This window comes from Cannabis sativa, chromosome 8 (genome assembly GCF_029168945.1).
Source record: "Cannabis sativa cultivar Pink pepper isolate KNU-18-1 chromosome 8, ASM2916894v1, whole genome shotgun sequence".
Classification (NCBI taxonomy): domain Eukaryota; kingdom Viridiplantae; phylum Streptophyta; class Magnoliopsida; order Rosales; family Cannabaceae; genus Cannabis; species Cannabis sativa.
This window is the reverse complement of record NC_083608.1, coordinates 43,136,645-43,156,649: the sequence shown is the minus strand read 5'-3', so window position 1 is coordinate 43,156,649 and position 20,005 is coordinate 43,136,645. Positions and strand designations below refer to the sequence as shown.

Sequence of the window (20,005 nt, the reverse complement as noted above, 5' to 3'; positions counted from 1 at the left end):
TTCACTTCGGGGAATGACGTTGAACAAGTAGAACATTATTATAAATTTCTTAAAAATTTATTACTTGTTCATATATAAAAAGAAATTACTCAGCAATTTCTTTAACAATATTTCAAAGAATATATGAATACAATTTTTGCATAATCTCCAAGATGTATGCAAAATTTGATCTTTAATATATGTCACATGCAATAATTTTCAACATTGCAAGCAATAACAGTGTATAATAACATGACTAATACAAACAATCTTTAAAAGTAGTTGACTTCAATTCGTATCATTCTCTGCAGGGAATGATGAACAATAAATACATGTCTCATGTATTTAAATAACATTAGTCATGCTCACTGTTATTCTTATACTTTGATGTTTCAATGCAATTTTTTTAATATTCTTTTTAGGTATTCAAAACCCACTATAAAATTGCATCAATAATAATCATTTTTAATGATTCTTTAGTTGTATTCACATAAATACAATCATTTTTTTTGACAAATATAAAACATTTACTTCTGGAAATGTTTGTCAAAATCTATATCGATATTAAATTACTTTTCATTGTCCTCAAAGAATACAAGAACATATATATAAATATGTATTCATCTCTTTCATTATATATCCATCAACTATATAATGGATATTACGTTTGCATAATCTTCAGGATATATGCAAGATTTTATTGAGGACGCATAATCATCAGGATATATGCAATATTTTATCGAGGATGCATAATCTTCAGGATATATGCAATATTTTATCGATGATGCATAATCTTTAAGATATATGCAATATTTTATCGAGGATACATAATCTTCAGGATATATGTATAATTTATATAGATTTTCTTTATCATATCATAGGCAAACATATATTGTAAATATTATGAATGATAAGAACATAATATGTATATATATATGAATCAATAATAAATATATAAAAACATATACATATATATAATATATAGATATATATAGATAAAAAGAAAAAAGAAAACCAAAAGATTCTTGAAATTGTTTTAGTCAGATAAGTATATATATAAATATATATTTAGTGTATCGTGACTTTGAAACAATTCAAGAATTTTAACAAAATACTTACATTGGGTCTTAGGCAGAGACTCATGCTTGAAGCTTGGGCAGAGACTCGTGCTGATAACGTGTTATAAAATAATATAATATAATATAAAGTAGATGAGAAGAAAGAAGAAGAAGATGAAGAGAGAAAGAGAAAGTGAATGAGAATTTCTGAGTTGTTTATTCCAATAGTTTGAACCCCTATTTATACAAATATAAGAGTGAGATATTAAGAAACTAAGAAAAAGGGAAACTAAGAAGAAGAGGAATGTTGATTACAATTAATGGTAATAAATAAAAGATTTGGACATCCACATAATTATTAATATTTATAACATTTCTGAAATTTTTTTTTCTTTTTTACGTTTTTTACTTATTAAAACTTTAAAAAGCTTTTTTTTTGTCTTTTTTTTTTATATATTTTTTAGTTAATTTTGGCTCTCTTTTTTCTTTTCATTTTTTAAAACAGTTGGTGACTTTTTTTTTCCTTTCTTTCTCATCTCTCTCTCTCTCTCTCTCTCTCTCTCTCTCTCTCTCTCTCTCTCTCTCTCTCTCTCTCTCTTTTTTTAATTTTTTTGTCAAACTATTTTTTTACTCTTTGTATATATATAAATATATATAATAAGTGTACATTTTTATATCTTATTTTTTTTACCGAAATGAAATTTTTTTTTTATTTAAACTATTTTTTTTTTATTTTTTTGTTAAAAACTAATTATTCCATTAAAAACAGCAGAAAAAAATACTAGTTTCATCAACATTATCCTGAAAAAAAAAATCAATATAAAAAATTATAATCTAAAAAGATTACAAATTTTAACAACTAGTTTCATCAAGAAAGAAACTAATAATTTCATTAAAAGAATAAAAAAAATATTAGTTTCTTTTATTCTTTTAATAAAATTATTAGTTTCTTTCAATGTTGATGAAACTGATTTTTAAAATTTGTACTATTTTTAGATTATAATTTTTTTATATTGTTTTTTTTTTTTCAGGATAATGTTGATAAAACTGGTTTTTTTTTTTTTTTTTTTTTTTATGGTGCTTTTAAAGAAATAATTAGTTTTTAACATAAAAAAAAAGAAACAGTAGTTTAAATAAAAAAAACAAGTTTAATTTCTGTAAAAAAAAAATATCTATCGTTGAGATCATTTTTTATTTATTTTAGTGTTTTATTTTTTTTTTAAAAAAAAAAAGGAAAAAAAAAAAGAACCACAAATTTAAAGTTTTTTTATTGCATTCCTCATGACTTTTTTTTTTCCATATTTGTAAGTTTTTTTTTTTTAAAAAAAAAATGTCATATTTAGTGTAATTAGGTTTTTATGTCAAAACTTATCTTTATTTTCTCATATTTTTGTAATAGCTCTATATTAAATAATTGTAATACAATACAATACGGCATACCAAACCAGCTATAAATATTTTTAGCTTTACTAATTGTAATTGATATTCTAATTCCATAGCCCATAATTTTCAAAATGATCATTTCTTTAGATGATGCTATGATTTTGGAGGCCTGAACTTCCAAGATGTATTTGAGAGAATGCTCGGTTATGGCAGATGCCTTAATGATATTTTATTAAGAAAAACATTATTAGCATTTATATATTTATTAATGAGTATTTTATTTAAAGACAAATCTATATATCTAAATAAAGGAAAGCATAAGAGGATTGATGTGGCATCTTTTCCTTCCATTTCTCTATTTTTTCTATTTTGTTATGTTTTCTAATTTTTTTCTATTGAATAATAAGAAAAAAATAATGTAACCTCCCCATTCTTAATTTTTTATAAATAATCTATTAGTATTCTTTTAAACTATTAGTATTCTCATCTATATATATAGATAGATATTTTATTACACCAAAAAAATATGATATATGTATAGTAATTTTGTAAATATATATATATATATATATATATATATAAAGGAAGATTTTAGGGAATTTATGTGGCATGCCTAAGATTGTTATTATCTTCAATACTTATTTTTCCCTTTTTCTAATATTTTAATAATTTTGTATTTTTCTATATGTAGATAAAAAGTCATATGTATCATACCAACACAATATATTCATTAATCAATATCAATATATATATATATATCAATCAATTTATATACATATGTCAACTTAACAATCTAGGATTCTAATTTTCCTTTTTTTCTAATTTTTTTGACTTTATTTTATTATACTCTATTAAAAATTCTATATTTACATTATAAAACTGAAAATCTTTTTTAATTTATTTACATAATATGCATTAGTAACTTACATTTAAGCTTTCTTATGCATGCACGCATTAGTAACTTACATTACACTAGATATAAATTAAAAAAACGTTTTCACAACGTAAACTATTTCATTAAAAGACTTCAATTTTTTTATTTGATTTTATTTTTTTACTCTAAAAATTCTATTTACATTGTAAAGACTAAAAGTCACTCTCTATTTTACTTACATAATTCATGCATTACTAACTTACATTACACTATAGATTTCATTAAATATAAATTAAAAAACTTTTTTCACAACTTTCCTTTCTATTTCATTAAAAGAATTCAATTTTTTATTTACAATAAAGAAAATATATGTATACATTTCAAATTTGTAATTATTTTATATTCATAATAAAATATAATTAATGATAATTAACATTTTATAAATTCATGCGTTACCAACCTTTCTATCTATCCATAACCCCCTTGAGTATTTCATATTTAGTTACAACTATATAAATACATGTATTTTTCTCTTTTGTGAATCATGCTTTGATTATTACTTGTGCTCTACTATAATATTTTCTTATTACGTAAATTCGTATAGTTTTTTTTCTTTGTTGTGCTGTTTTTAGAGTGTGTATATATAAATATATGCATCTAAATACATGAATACATACTGATCACTCATAATTACATACACTATAAGCAATCTTTAACTTTTATAGATCGTCTACGAATGATTCTCTATATTTGAAGTCCTTTCTTTTTCCTCACCAATACCATTATGATCACCCTACTTTCATGTAAGTTATTATATCTTACTTTTGTTAAAATTTTAATGAAACATATATATGTTGTTTCCATTCTCACCAGTGAGCACAATTATTTGAGTTTTTTATTGGCTCAATAGATTGATATATAGTATGTCTTTGTGTGTGTTAAAGCATGGTAGCATGTAGTATATTATTTTTATGGTATAATATGGTATCTCTCAATATATATTGATCAGTAAACTAAGAACTTTCATGATTTAATTAATTCTATATTTGTGATTTTTTTAAGAGTGAAATAGTCTTTTCTTTTTTATTTTATTATTTTTCGAATAATAAATATATCATAATAAAATAGAACGATATTATAATATGTTATATTTTAAAACAAAAATTATCATATTCAATTATATTTATTAATCTTTCTCAAATTAAACTTTTTATTTTTTATCTCCCTAGATGCTAAGATTTTAAATAATATTCTCACAAAAAATAAATAAATAATTTAAAATACATTTATTTCATTTCTCTTTGTCAATTGTATATATGAAATAATAGTTAGTAGTTTAGACTTTTTATTTTTATTTTTAATTGTATTAAATATAATTTTTTTAAATTTTATTTATTTTTCCTTTTTTTTTTGTTAGTTGATATTCACCTTAACTCATAGTGTCTTTTCATTGACATATATGCATTAATAATAATAATAATAATAATAATAATAATAATATCAATATATATAAGGAAAAGAATAAGAGAGATTATGTGGCAACTTATAGGAGTATTTTTGCCTATTCTTTGTTTTCTCTATTTTTCTAATTTACTTAATATTTTCATTAATTTTTATCACTATTAATTAGTTACGTTTAACTATCATAAAAAAAATTAAAAGTCATGTCATTAAATATTATTTGAGGCTCTTCATTATCATTCTATATCTAAGACTACTCACATTCTTAACATATACCAATAAATATATATAAATATACCCTATTCATATTATTTGTATTCCTATATAGTTGTAGATTTAATTTAGAGTTTATTTGAGACTTTTAAATTTACTTTAACTATTTAACTTCTTCCTATACATATTAATTTTTTCCTATATATACATATGTCCATCTAGCTAATTTCTCACAAAAAAAAAAAAATGTAGAGATAGGAATCATTTTTTTTTTTTTTTTGTAGTTAGCATGTCTTTGATGGAGCCCCTCTTGACTAATTGGAGAGATGAGCTAGCGGCTATGAAGATAATAATAGTAAAGTTGAAATTAAAATGAGTTTATGTTATTATATATGTTTTTGTATAAATGGACGAGTTTTGTTCATTAATTTTGGATATTTGATCTATCTACAAATTTTTTATGTTGCAATTACATAATATATATAGGGTTTATTAAATATATTTTCATGTTATCCTCTTCTTCTACTAGAGAAGTTCCCTATATTTTTCATATTGAAATAATATAATTTAGTTTAAATTAAATAATTACACTAATATGTGTTTGTTTTGCATATACATAATAAGTAAAAATACCATACAAATCATTATTCTTTATCTCTTTTTTTTAAGCATATCTTATTATCTCTATTGATATTATTTATAAGTTTATTTTAGTTTATTATTTTTTTTATTTTATACGTATTTTACATGATTAGAGGTGATTCACTAAAAAATACAACTTTCAATAATTTAAACTTAATTAGAGTGCTCTAATTATCTCTCTTATTCCTTCTATTATATATTGATATTGACTGATGATAAATTATATGATGATAATAATATTATGATTATTAGTTTTTCATTAATCATCCACTTAATAATTATCACATATTTATAGTCATTTTTTTATTTAAAAAGATTAAGAGTGCCTTTTCATTTTTAGTAATTTAAATCATATAATTTATATCTATTTATATAGCTGTAAAAAAAGAGGTGACATTCTCAACATCTTATTTTAATTACTATATCTAATTTTCTATTTTTTAATTAATTTATAGTTTTTTTTTCTATTTTTTCATATTATTTTAATTTAATATAATCAATCAACCAATTAAATTATAAATATAATACTAAGAATACAAACGTTTGTGTTTTATAAAATTTTCAACAATAATTTTATTCATTAAATTATAAAACATTCTCAAAACTAATTATAAAACCAAAGGTCCATCTCAAGATTAGTTGTTTCTCTATTTGCAAATGTTGAGAACTTTAAAGAAAATAAAAAACTAATATTTAATAACGTACTAATATTATACATATTGAATCAAATAGTTAATTGTATTATATAATTCGTATTTATATATATATATAATTTTATACTAACCATCAAATTTAATTCATGTCCATAGGTAAGATGTATTGATGGTGTCATTTTTTTTTAAATAATTGGTAGTATCATTTAAGTTGTGTATATATCACTATTATATTATTATTACACCATATGATAATTTTGGATGTATATATATATATGTGTGTTCTTTTTAAGGATTAATTAATTACATTTTTTTTCAACTTATTATTTCTCATTGTGAGAATTTGTGTCAATTATCGTTTCTACATTAATCATAAAAATAATTAATAGTTATGATAATCATAATAATTTTATACTGTTGCTATAAATTATATTAATAATAGGGCCGAACCCGCGCGAAGCGCGGCTTAGTCCCCTAGTTTATTGATAAGGATGGGTCTTAATTAATCTTCTACATACCACACCCCAAGTATAAAATAATAATAATAATAACATATTTTGAAGCCTTATTAATTCTTTGTTATATTTTTGTTGAATGTGATATAGATAAGTAATAATATTTTGGTCACAATCACATTGTACAGTAAGTGGGTTGTCTTCTTCATGTGTCACCATAATGGGGAAGAGGAGGCATTCATGCGTCCATGATTAGGGGACAGTTTCATGCTCAAGAGGACCCTTTGCCTATATCCTCATAACCCAACTTAGTGGCCACTATATATAAATATCCTTGATCATTCTATAATAAAAAAATCACCAAGTTGCAACATTAGAAAAATTAATGCTTCTCTTTTTTCAGGATTTTTTTAAAAGAAAAAAAATCTTAAAAATAAAACTTATTAATGTTTATATTGGTATATCATGTATTTTTTATGTCCTTTAAAAAAAGAAAAGAAGAAGATATTTTTATGTGTATTATTTTAGGGCAATTTTTGTGAGTAGTGTTAAAAAGATATTTTAGGGGTTGGGGAAAAGGGTTTAACATGGTCACACGAACACGAAAACAATACGAATTTTATAGGTTTTGGTCAAAAAAATTAAGCATGACATCATCCACTTAACATAATTTGACACGTTTTGATAATTTTTTTTTTAAAAAAAGAAGAAAATAAAATAAAATAAAATATTATTAATAATAATATAATCATGTAAGAACATATATTTAGTGATTTAATGTTGAGTTAAAAGAACTAAATTTAAACAAATTGAAATTATTTTTAAAAAAATCTAGTTTTAATTATATATATTTTTAAACTACATATACACATAAGTTTTTTAATAGAACTCTAAATCTATATTTTTTAATAGAAAAATAGGTCAAAGTCATGAATTAACACAAATATGATACGATTTTTAATGGCCGACACGCCTGACACAAAATGTAAGTACAAGTCAAATAAAATATAAAATAAACACGATACAATAACATATTTTTCCACTCTTATATAGTACGTTTAGATAAATTTCAATAAATTAATTGATATATATTTCATTCATGACCTATATTATAATAAAATATTAAATGTTTATGTTTGTTTTACTTAATGCATTTGAAGGAAAATAGAGAAACTTTAAAAACATATTTAAAACACTTTAAAGCACTCATATCAAATGCTTTTATTAAAATAGAGAACCTGTTAAAATATTGAACTAATTAGACTAATGCTCAAAATTCATTATATATTTAAAGTTTCTTTAAAATTTATTATATTTTGTATTCTATATTTATAGAATACTATTCATTGGTCAAAATATATTTTACTAATTATTTTAAATTTTAATATGAGAAACATTAATTACAACCTCTTAGTCAACCTCCACACCTAAAATTACATGTCGAAATAATTCTTTGTAAAAATTTTTATCATAACAATATTCGTTATAGTTACAATTGAAGCAATGGGTAGTATTCTCAAAGGAGAATATTAGTTCTTCGATAAGAAGTCACTAATCATGAAAGCTTGCGATTCAGAAGTCTACTTCACCAAGGAAGAGGTTAGGAAAGTGTCAGTTTAGGTTCAACTTAGACAATTAGAGCTGAAATATTAGGGAGCACGTGTTGGATTAAAAATCCTATGTGGGCACATATGTATAATGTATATGCTATTATAAAGTGTGATACAAAATTAAGTGACCAATTATGTTATGGGTATCAAAAGGGTATTAAATTGTCATGGAATTAATGTGTAGATACCATAAGTTAATTTATAATTTGTTGAGGGGCCAAATTATAAATACCCAAAACTCATTCTAAGATGAGTCTATAAATAGGTAGTGGTCCCCAAGAAATACTAGGGTTTCTGTATTCTCTCCTTCCCCATCAGAGAAAATACTCTAGAAAATAGTGTATTCTTGGAAGATCAAAACCTTCTCTGCAATCTCCAACAATGGCTTCAAGTTAGTGCTTCCGCTCATCTTTTGTCATCTTCTTCTTCTTTAATTTAGCAAAGGCTGTATAGATTTATGATTTAGGGTTTTCTATATTAAAGCACTTTTAGGAATATGATTAGATCTGTGATATATATTTCTTAAGTGTTTTAATAAACCCTAACAGAACGATCCATGGCAAAAATTATAAGTACAGTTGGGTGAATGATCAAGCAACAATGAACAGGGACAAACTTGAGTTTGCCATAGTTTTTAATAGAGATAAATGTGATGAATGATTTTCTAAATCATCTCAAATTTGAAGATGAGAAGGGGAAGAAAGGTTTTATGGATGTCTCTTATGAGTAAAAACCCGAGAAATGTTATATTTGCAAATGTATTGGACACTCCAGTATTGCTTGCAAAATTATAAAAATGGTGGAAAAAGTTAAGACAATGTGGAAACTCAAAATGGTAGCTTAAAGTATAAACAAGAATCAACCTCCAGACAAAGGCAAAGATGTGTAAGGTTTCACCGTTGTCAAAAGGAAAAGGATCAAGCAAGACATTCTAGTCAAAGTGAAAACCATCAATACTATGTTTTGGAGGAGATTTCAATTCAATAAGTTCAAGTTGGGAAAGTGTTCTGTGAGATGCAATATCCATTATGGATGGAGGGGAAGATCCTCCACCAATAAATTGATGAAATTCTTATTTGGCATGTTAGGGGTATCAATAAATCTTCAAAGCAAAAAAGATGTTATGACGTTGATTCATAACAAGAATTTATGATTTATTGGCCGGTCTCCTTGAAACAAAGAATAAGGCTCATAGAATGGGAGCCTTATAACTTAATTAGAGATGGAAATTTATACCGCGGGGATGGGTAACCGCGGAGACCCGCCCCTAATGGGGCGGGGATTCCCTATCTTGGTAGTTAATGAGGCGGTGGTGGGAAACAATTTCAATACCCGAAGCGGGGATGGGGCGGGGATGGGGGCGGGAATAATACTATCCGCACCATATCCGACCCCGATATAGATATATATAATTTTTTTTATTCTTAAGATATATATAGTATATATATGATTGATAATCAAAATTATTTTAATTATCATCCATAATCAAAATTATATATCATATGCTTAAATTATGAAGATCTAATGACAATAGTGAAGTGATGATCATTGTGGATTACATGTGTAAAGATATTTTTTTCTCGATTCTTAATTTCATCTTTGTTTACTTTTTAATTTGTTGGAAGGCTTGAAAAGTATAAGACTATGATCCTATACTTGGGTTATGATTTTTTTGTTTTTTTTTTCAAACTTTGAGACATATTTAGTTTTTATTTTCTACTAGGTTATGCTTTTTTAGGTAGGTTTATCTTTTATCTTTTATGAATTATGAATGCATAATAAATATTTGTGAGAATATTGGTTTAATTTATTTTTTTCAATTATTTTTTTTTCATTTTACTTTAATAGATATCTGATGGGTTCCCCATAATCGATGGGTATTCCCCTACCCCGAATCCGTTGGTTATTAGACGGGGATGGGGCGGGGATGGGGGCGGGGATTGCATTCCCCGTACATTAACCGCCCAATTTCTATCTCTAACCTTAATTTGTTTAAGGAGTGGTGTTTCACTACTAATCTTGCTCATCATCTAAATAGGTAGATTATTATTGTTTGGAATCCTACTAATTTGGAGGTTGATATAAATAACTAGCCAATTGATACATTCTGTGACTAAGCCAAAATGAAATAAAAGCTTTTCACTAACTATTGTGTATGCGGTTAATGAAAGGAAAGGTAGAGATCATCTATGGAAGGACATTATTAGAACAATTTATAAAAGTATGCAAATACCTTGGATAATAGCTAGGGAGACTTTGATGAGGAGCTAAAGATTTTTTTATGAAGGAAATGCAAATGAAATGGTGCATTTTTAAACGTGTTGCTAACTGTGGATTGGAAGACATCAAATATAATGGAAATTTCTTCACATGGAATAACAAGCAAGAAGGAAACATTGAGTCTATGAAAAATTAGACAAAATTATGGCTATTACTGACTGGATGAAATTATATACCACTGCATAGGTCACTTTTCTTCAAAAAAGGGATTTCGATCATTCCCCAACGATCCTTTCCTATTATCTGAATATTCAAAACAAATAAACCATTCAGGTACTTTAATTTTTTTGGAAGGATTTGAATGGTTTTTCTAATGTTGTGAATAATCATTGGAAGGAGATGGTTGATTCTCTATGTATCGCCTTGTCTCTCACTTGAAGTAGCTCAAAAATAGTCTCAAAGTTTTAAATCGACAAGACAAAGGAGATGTGAATATTAATTGCAGAGCAGGAAGCTTTTATTGAAATGGTCACCGTGCAGCAAAAGCTTCAGCAAAATCCTAGTAATATGTATTTAATAAACTCAGAATTCAAAGCACGATATTTGTATATGTTGAAGCCCACAGAAACTACAGCCAATTCCATTGGTCAAAAAACTAAGATTTCTTAGATTGAAGGTGGGGATGATAATACCAAGATGTTCCATGCCAGTTTGAAGAAAAGGAGACAACAAAATGCAATACATTCCATCAGAGATTAAGCTAGGAATCGGATTGAAGACCAAGATGGAGTCCTACAAGATTTCTTAAGATTTTATGACTCTTTTAAGAACAAAAACTCGGGAAAAATACCAGAGTTCATTCTCGAATTGTTAAAGATGGATCGAGAGTAAATCAGGATCAATCAAAATGGTTAATTCAAGATTATTCAAAGGATAAGGTCGAAAGGGCCTTGAATTCCATTCCAGATGATAAAGCCCTAGGCCTTGACGGATATAATAGTGCTTTTATAAAGGACACTTGGGAGATAATTGGTCATGAAGTGATTGGAGCTATTCTATCTTTCCTGAATTCGGGTAAGATTTTTTAAGAAATAAATGCTATTGCGGTAAGTTTTACTAAAATGATTTGTTCTGACTCAGTGAATGATTATAGGCCCATTTCTTATTACAATATGGTCTATAAAATTGCACCAAAATGATATGTAATTACTCAAGAGAAATTCTTCTAGGAATCATTTTGAAAAATTAAAATAATTTCATTAAAGGAAAGCAAATAGCTCATGACATTATGATTTGTCAAGATGTAGGGAATACGATAGAAAGAGTGTGAAATAGACTTTTTTTATTCAAGATACATCGTTAAAAAAAACCTATGACACTCTAGATTGGGAGTTCTTGGAAGAAATGCTAAAGGCTCTTAACTTTCCAAAGAAATTTGTGGATCTCATTATGAGCTTCTTAACAACAACTCGCTTCTCCTTCTTTATAAATCGAGCACTTCATAGTTTTCTTCAACCTCAAAGGGGTCTAAGACAATGTGATTTTATGTCACCTCTTTTGTTTGTTATTGACATGGAATATTTATCAAGAAACTTGAAGAAAGTAGCAAGAAAGAAAGACTTCAAATTTCATCCAAGGTGTAAAAGCTTGAACCTTAACCTCCTTTTGTTTTGTAAGGGAGATTTACATCTCAGCAACTCTTTAATTAAGAGGTTTCAAGCTTTTCGCTAACTCTTCGGGCCTTCAAAATAATCTCGATAAATCAGCAGTGTATAGGTTAGGTATGGATTCTATTTTTGTTTTTTTTTTTGGATAAAATTGTTGATATCTTCAGTTGCCACAAGAGTTTTCTTCCTTTAAAATATCTTGGTATGTGAATTTTCTCCAAAAGCTTTCCAAGGCAGATTGTGAGTTGCTTGTTGATAAAATGACTAGTAGAATTTGAATGAGGATCAGTAGAAATCTGTTTTATGCGGGTAGGATTATCTTCATCAACTTAGTTCTCCTCACTATCAATGCTTTATTGGTAAATAGTGATTCTTCTTAAAGCAATTATCCACAAAATTAACTAAATCTATCGTGCTTTTTTTTGGAAGGGGGCTGATTTGTCTAATGGTTCAGGGTTTGTTTCGTAGAATAAAATATGTAAAGATAATGAAGGTAGATTAGGCTTAAAGGATATTGTTTAACCTTTGTGCTCTTAGTAACCTTAATTAAGATATTTTTTTTTTCCAATATCTAAATTAAAATAAGTGTTTTTCAAAAAATAATAAGAATAAGAAGAAGTTAAATTGAATTGAATGAATTATAAATAATAAAGTAGCTAGTGAGTAATGTACATAAGAATAAATTTGGAATAATGGGGTATGTTCACACATGATGAGAAAGAGATATATGTGGGGACATTGATATTGTAGTATTAATGAATTGCACGTGGGCATGATAATAAGGCTGCCCTGTTGACCAATCAAACCTTCTCACGGGTCCTCTGTACAATGAGATGGCAACTACTCATTGGCCCCAAAAGAATTTAATTCCACCTTATTTTGGACCATTCCCACTTCAATTTTTTGCCCTTTTTTCATTTTTGAACTCTCTGTACATGTTGTGATGGTCCAATTTTTTTTCATTTCCAGTGACCAAACCAAACTAAAAGCATTAGTAGTAGTAGTAGTAGTAGAATTAAGTAGGGATAGGGAATCATATACTGTGAGAATTGGACATCTCTATCATGATTACATATATCGTTTGCACGTGCAAATAGGGTTAAAAAAAAACTTGGGCACATCATCATCATCATGGTCCATAATATTATTTTCTTCACTATAGTCTTTGGTCAGTAGTGTACGTGTAGTGTCTGTGTTTTTGATCTTATATTATTTATTGTCGCAAAGAGCCGAAAGTGCTTACTATTTGCCCACTATTACATGTTTCACAGTCTCAAATAAATAATAGATTGGTGTCTCTAATTAATTTTTTGGTCCACCTTAACGGCTTGACCCTTCCTTTTCTTTTAATACTTTGTTTTGTGTAGTACTAGAGATCTCAATAAGCTAGCTAGGGAATGAAGAGAAGGATATATATATATATATAAATATATATATACATGTGTTATCTATTTTAACATGAATAGAAATAAACTAGAGATTTTAATTGTAAGTATTATTGATATATATAATATACATATGTATGCTTATATGTATATAATTTTACATGTCGGCTATTCCAAAACAATTATAGTGTACTCAAAATAAACATTGCACATTAATGACGTGGTACTATTTTAAATCAAGTTTTAGATAATTACGATTGATTTCCATATTTTCTTTATTGTATATATAAATGTACATATATATATATGTACTACATACATGTATGTAGTTGATTTGCATATGTCGGCCGGTACAATATAAGTCTAACTCTCATGTTGTTAATTTTTATTTTATTTATTTTTACAGAACAAATGTTATATATGGGAGAAAATGTTTAAGAAAAAAAAAAACTTTTCAGAACCTTTTTTGAGTTGAGGTGATGTGAATAGTTTTTTATGTCTTTTAAAGTGGGATATACTGTGCATGTTTACATATAATGTATATATTTTGTCCATATTCTAAAACGAGTGTGCGCTCATAAAGATCACTCAACCAAATTTAAATTCTAATAACACAATTAAGTTAGTTAAATTTTTAGTCATGTACTTTCCAACAAAAAAAAAAAAAAAGAACAACTTCTTGTGGATCTCAAAACTTTTATATATTTCTTTCACATGTCATATATATGATTGATTACATGTCTTTGTGATAATTAATTTGGCTACTACATGACCCATAAAAAGTACTAGGGACTTAATCTTCTTTTTCGTTGTATAATAAACAAAATGTTCCTTTTCATGAGAGCACAATTGAGATGCATTAGGGGTGAAAAAGCCAATGATTAACTACCTAGCCAGTAGCCGTAGTTTAGTATAGGAAAGGAGGCATTGAACACATATATATTACCATATATATCACTCCAATATAAATAATTAATATATAAACTGATTAGACTTTGGATGCAGTCCATTTTTCGTTGCACATTAATATTGCGCTAATTATTAATAAATAATATGCTGACTAACACGTTGTATGGACAATAAAAGATTATTTTCGATTAAAATATAATATTTAAATATAAGTTATCACAAATTTATTTTTAATCACAACAAATTATAATTTTTTTGACTAATACATTTAGCCACAAATTTTTTATTTTTAGTTACAAATTTATTTATACTTATGTTATAAGTAGTTAATTGCACAAATTAAATTATAGCAATTAATTAACAGTTCATTATACAGGAAACCATTATTTTTTTTTTGTTCCAATTAACTTGGAAACTATAATCTGTCGAAGATAGAAGACTAAAAAGGGTCTAATTATCGAGTACAACTTGCATGTGCTCACAATATATACACATAGTCTCTCTCTCTCTCTCTTTGTTTTTTTTAGTTCATCAATTTGTATGGAAGTGCAGTTCATGGCTAGCTGAATAGACAAGACCAGTACAATCAAAGCAAAGCAAAGCAAAGCAAAGCAAAGCTAAGCTAAGCTAGGTAGCCTACAAAAAACGACAATAATCATTATATGTCATCAACCATTCATCTCCACTTTCTTCCGGGAATATCTCTTCTTTCTTTAGATATATTTGGATTGAGTGGAATATTGATCTATATACATGCAGTACTCTTCTTCTAATCCTCACAATCTTACTTTCTTCCTTTCTTTCCTTATGTTACTTTTACATTTAACTATAGAAACATTATTAGTCTAATTCATTTTTTAAATTAAGGAGATCATTAATTATTATAACAGAAAATTATTCTCTAGCTTAGCTGCTATAAATTAATATATATTTATAATCTTAACCCCCTTAGCTAGGTTACAACATATAGCTAGTCTTATATATAGTTTAATTAATTAGTTAAGATTTGGTGTTCCTTTTTAGTAATATAATATGTAAATGATCAAGTGCTGAGATAATATGTATACAAAAAAAGACTGATGTATATATAAGATTAATTCGATATATTTCTCATTTCTATTTACATTTCGATCTGGGGAATTAATCATAAAAGCCCCATAGACAGAGTAAATATACACTAAAATTAAGTAATTATAGCTCCAAACTATTCTCATCATCATCATCATGAGTACTAAACTAGTATAATTATTGATAATAATGTATGACTATAGTATATATTGACTAGTCATGCCAGCATAGAAGCATGACAACACATCTCCTGATAATGTAAAGCCTTCCTTTCTGTTGTTTAAGATACCCACCAAGCTTTCTGCATGGATCTTTCCTTTTGGACTGCTCAGCTCCCATGGCTACACTACTACTGTGCATCTTCATATTTGTTGATTTGAAATAGTAAAAAGTACTATATGTAGTATAGTATAGTGTAAAATTAAGAGTGTTTGGCTTGTGAGAAAATGAAGAGAGAAAATGTAAATAGTAAAGAGAGAGAGAGAGAGAGAGAGAGAGAGAGAGAGAGAGAGAGAGTTTTGTATAGTGTAGTGAGTTTGAAATGAGTAGGATGATATGAAAGTGTGGCAGAAGAGGTTTGTATAAATAGAGGAGAGAGTGGTCCAGACTATAAGCTCAGCGTTCAAACAAAATATATTATGAGGCCCCCTCCCTCTTCCATCAACCACATTATGGATATATATTAACATTGCACATATATCTATGCGCCCATGGTATATATTATATATATATATATATAAATATATACTCATATCTTCCAATTCAATCCTCCAAAGTCCAAACAAAAGAATCTTATACTTTATATGTGTACACTTGTATCATAACTTTAGAATTAAGCGAGAGAATAAGAAATTACAGGATACTAGTATGTACAATCTTCTTCTTTTTTTATAACTATTAGTCATTAATTATAAGAAAAAAACTGTTACTGAAAAAGCATCATTTTGCCTATATATTTCCTTTACTCAAATGATATTCTCTACAGTAGTTTTAATAATAGTCTCTGGTACTGATGGTATCTTTTATAAAAGACCAGATGGTCTAACTCTGTTTTTGGTTTATAAATTATGTCAAGACTTACAATTTTTTTGTTTTTTTTTTTTTTTGCCTAACTATAGAAATAGAAAGTTATCAGTAAAAATATTGAAGATACAATTATTATTATAAGTATATGCAAAAAAAAAAAAAATGTGTTGTCCCTAAATTGGCTTATTATATCCTCTCTTATCCCTACACCAATTGTGTTAAGACATATCATCTATATCTATTTTTTATTATTACATAATAACTAATAAAGTAGCATCTAATCTCGACTTAATTCGAGTTTATGTAATGTTAACATATTATCATCTTATGGAGAAATTATATGAGACAATAAAGCTTAAAAGTGGTAGGCACTTGGTTTATAATAATGAAATTTTTTGGCGCATAAAATTAAAATATTAAATTGCACTGTAGACTTAACTACCCTCATTTTTCTTAGTATTATTTTTTCCTTTACATAAACAGCCACGTCATCATTTAAACCAGTAGAAGCATTTATTTGGCTGGGCACCTACCAAGGGTATTGTCTGCCATACATAACGAAGAAATTTAGGGTTTTAAGGAAAAAAACAATTAGAAGAGATTTGGGAAATTGAGAATTGGAAATTGGATGTCTCTTTATTGAAGTATCTTTAAACAAGCATGCATGTAGTAGTGCACTTCTGCTTGCTCCATCAGTCTCAACCATTATTATTAAATAATACATTCCATACAAAAATAAATAATAGCATGGGTCTAGTATAAATAAATGTGTACGTATTTATATCTTTTATTATTGGTATTATTATTTCTAACGATATGTATACATAATTAAGTATTTCATATTGATTAATATGCATGCATATGATAATTGAATATGGATGATAGAATTGTAACTATGTGGTAATTGTTTTAGTGTGTAGAGATAAGGCCATAATCTGATCTTAAAATTGGATATCTGAACACAGCCAATTGGAGGCCATTTGTGTCAGAGTTTGGATTATTTGGCGCATTTTTTTCTTCTCTCCTAATTACAATGCATGTGTAGATATACTAGAGGGATTATGAGTATTGGTTGGTTAAAAAAAAAAAAAGTTTCTTTGACTTTTAAAAAAATGAAATTTAAAATAATTATATATCTTGAATATAAAGGATAATTTACCGTATAAATATTTAATTTTAATTTTTAATTGTAAATAAATATTTAAGTTTAATTTTTGACAATAATATTACTTAAATTATATTTTTAGAATTTCGTAAGTATTTAATTAGTCGAAGTTATGAATTTTTTTTAAAAAAAAATTAATTTAAATATACTAATTAAAAAATATCAAACAGGATAATAATTTAATAATTAATTAACGGCATGTATTAAAAAGTTCTATAGCTTAAATTTATAATTGTTAAAAATTCAACTTAAATATTTAATTATAACCAAAAATTAAATATTTATGCTGAAATTACTTAAATAGAAATGAATACAAATAAGACTATATTATTATATTTTATACGCGGATACACTAGCAAAAAAGATTGCATTGTCCATAGTACTTTGTACAAAACCCAATCATATTGGAGGTTCCACATTTCCACGTACATACATTAATTAATAAAAAAATTAACTCAACTAAATAAATAAACAAATGTACTAATTAAATTATTACTACAAAGAGTGACAATTATATAAATATAGCTGTGTTCTCAAAGTAGTTAATTAGTAATGTATATATACCATTATTATACGGTATATAATTAATATGAAAGCTCAAAACTCAAGGCTATACAATTACATTAATCTGAATGTACTTCGTTGGTGAGTATATAGCCAAACAAAAGTTGAAACTAATTAATTGAGTGTTACAGTCTAAACCCCTAAACTAAAGCATATAATCAAACATGTTTTGTCTCGTGCTCCTCAAGAATCATGTTAAAAAACGTCAACTGAACCAGACATGAACCTGGTCTTTCCTCATTTCAATACAAACGGAAAGAAAACTAGCTAATTAAAACACACTAATACAAAATATTGTATAATTAGCTAATTAAGTCAACAAATAATTTTTATTGAACTTTTACCATAAAAAAAATAATTATTTAACAATTGAAATGGTTCGAGATTTGAAATAATCAAGTTTGAAAATAATAAAAATTTTAGCTATCTTTTTAAATATGTCTTTCTAAATCTCCTCTCTGGGCTATTTCTCCGCTAGGGTAGATTGTAAGAATATTATCAGTAGCTCCGAAACTATCACCCAAAAGATATATAATAGCAAAGTCTATATAGTAGGTGTCAATCTCAAGACCATATCCTTCAGAGGCTAAGAGGAAAGGCCAGCGTTAAGGAATATCTTGAGTTTGATTCTGACTATGTAGATCAGCGTTATATCTCTTCAATATATTACTCCATAACTTCAATATAATGAAATGGTATCAGAGCCCAGATAACGTTCCCAATAATTGACACCGGTAGAGAAAGCCCACCATCTTACATAATGATGACTACACCTTCAGATATTATTGAGTCTTCCAGCCAACTCTCCACTCATACCACCCCAGTTTCCATGCCTCTTACAGCTAGCCCATCTTTACGACGATCTTCTGCGAGCAAACTTGATGCTCTATATGAAGTCTCATATCTTTCTGATGATGGGAAAGTCATCCTATCCGACCTTCCTTTAATAAACCCATATCAAGCTTTCTCCAAACCCCAAAGCCTTTTTACACGATCGATAAAAACCCTCATTAAACAAAACCTTAAAACAGTCAAAGAATATGTCCAATCGACCAAATTTGACCAATGCAACCTCCCAGCAACAGAGCAAGAACAGTTAGTTACTCTCCAAATCCCTCCTGAATTTCCACAACAATGGATAGACCAAGGTCTAACTCATATCCATTTCGGAGCAGTAAGACTCGCCCTAACCCATCACGGAAGAAAAGGCTTACCAGTTTGTGCAAGAATAACATTGCTTGACACGAGAATGAGGAAGTTTCAGCATGCCTCCATCAGCACTCTAGAAGCAACACTCAATGCAGGCACAGTCATTGTCACATTCTACCCCAATTTCTGCATGTCCTTACGGGATAAACGGTTGCTAGATGCCTTAAAAGTTCAGCTGCAAATTGTGGGCATAGACCAAGATCCTGATTCCCTAGGATCCACATTACACTATCAAATGGCTTACAGGGTGCAAAATCATGCCATTGACATCTCAATTCCGGGAAGTTCAGATGCGTTGATGATAACTGTCGATACAAACCATGTACCAACATGCAAGTTTCGTTTGCACATAATTAGTAGCATATAAATAAGTTGCACTTATTTTGCATGTCATTAATTTCTTAATAAGCTATATATGTAGCTTTTCTCAATTTATTTTTTTTGGAATAATGATGAAATTTTAT

General features: G+C 27.0%; 1 protein-coding gene across 1 annotated transcript; it reads right to left on the bottom strand.

The window, feature by feature from the left end:
* Positions 1–15,591: 15,591 nt before the first annotated feature.
* LOC115700966 (small polypeptide DEVIL 3) lies at positions 15,592–16,139 on the bottom strand. Its single transcript, XM_030628648.2, has one exon. The coding sequence runs from the start codon at positions 15,941–15,943 to the stop codon at positions 15,791–15,793; it is 153 nt and encodes a 50-aa protein (XP_030484508.2). The 5' UTR covers positions 15,944–16,139; the 3' UTR covers positions 15,592–15,790.
* Positions 16,140–20,005: the final 3,866 nt, after the last annotated feature.

Bases quoted from the DNA above. Each gene is read 5' to 3' on its own strand.
- LOC115700966 (XM_030628648.2), bottom strand. From the start codon at position 15,943: ATGAAGATGCACAGTAGTAGTGTAGCCATGGGAGCTGAGCAGTCCAAA.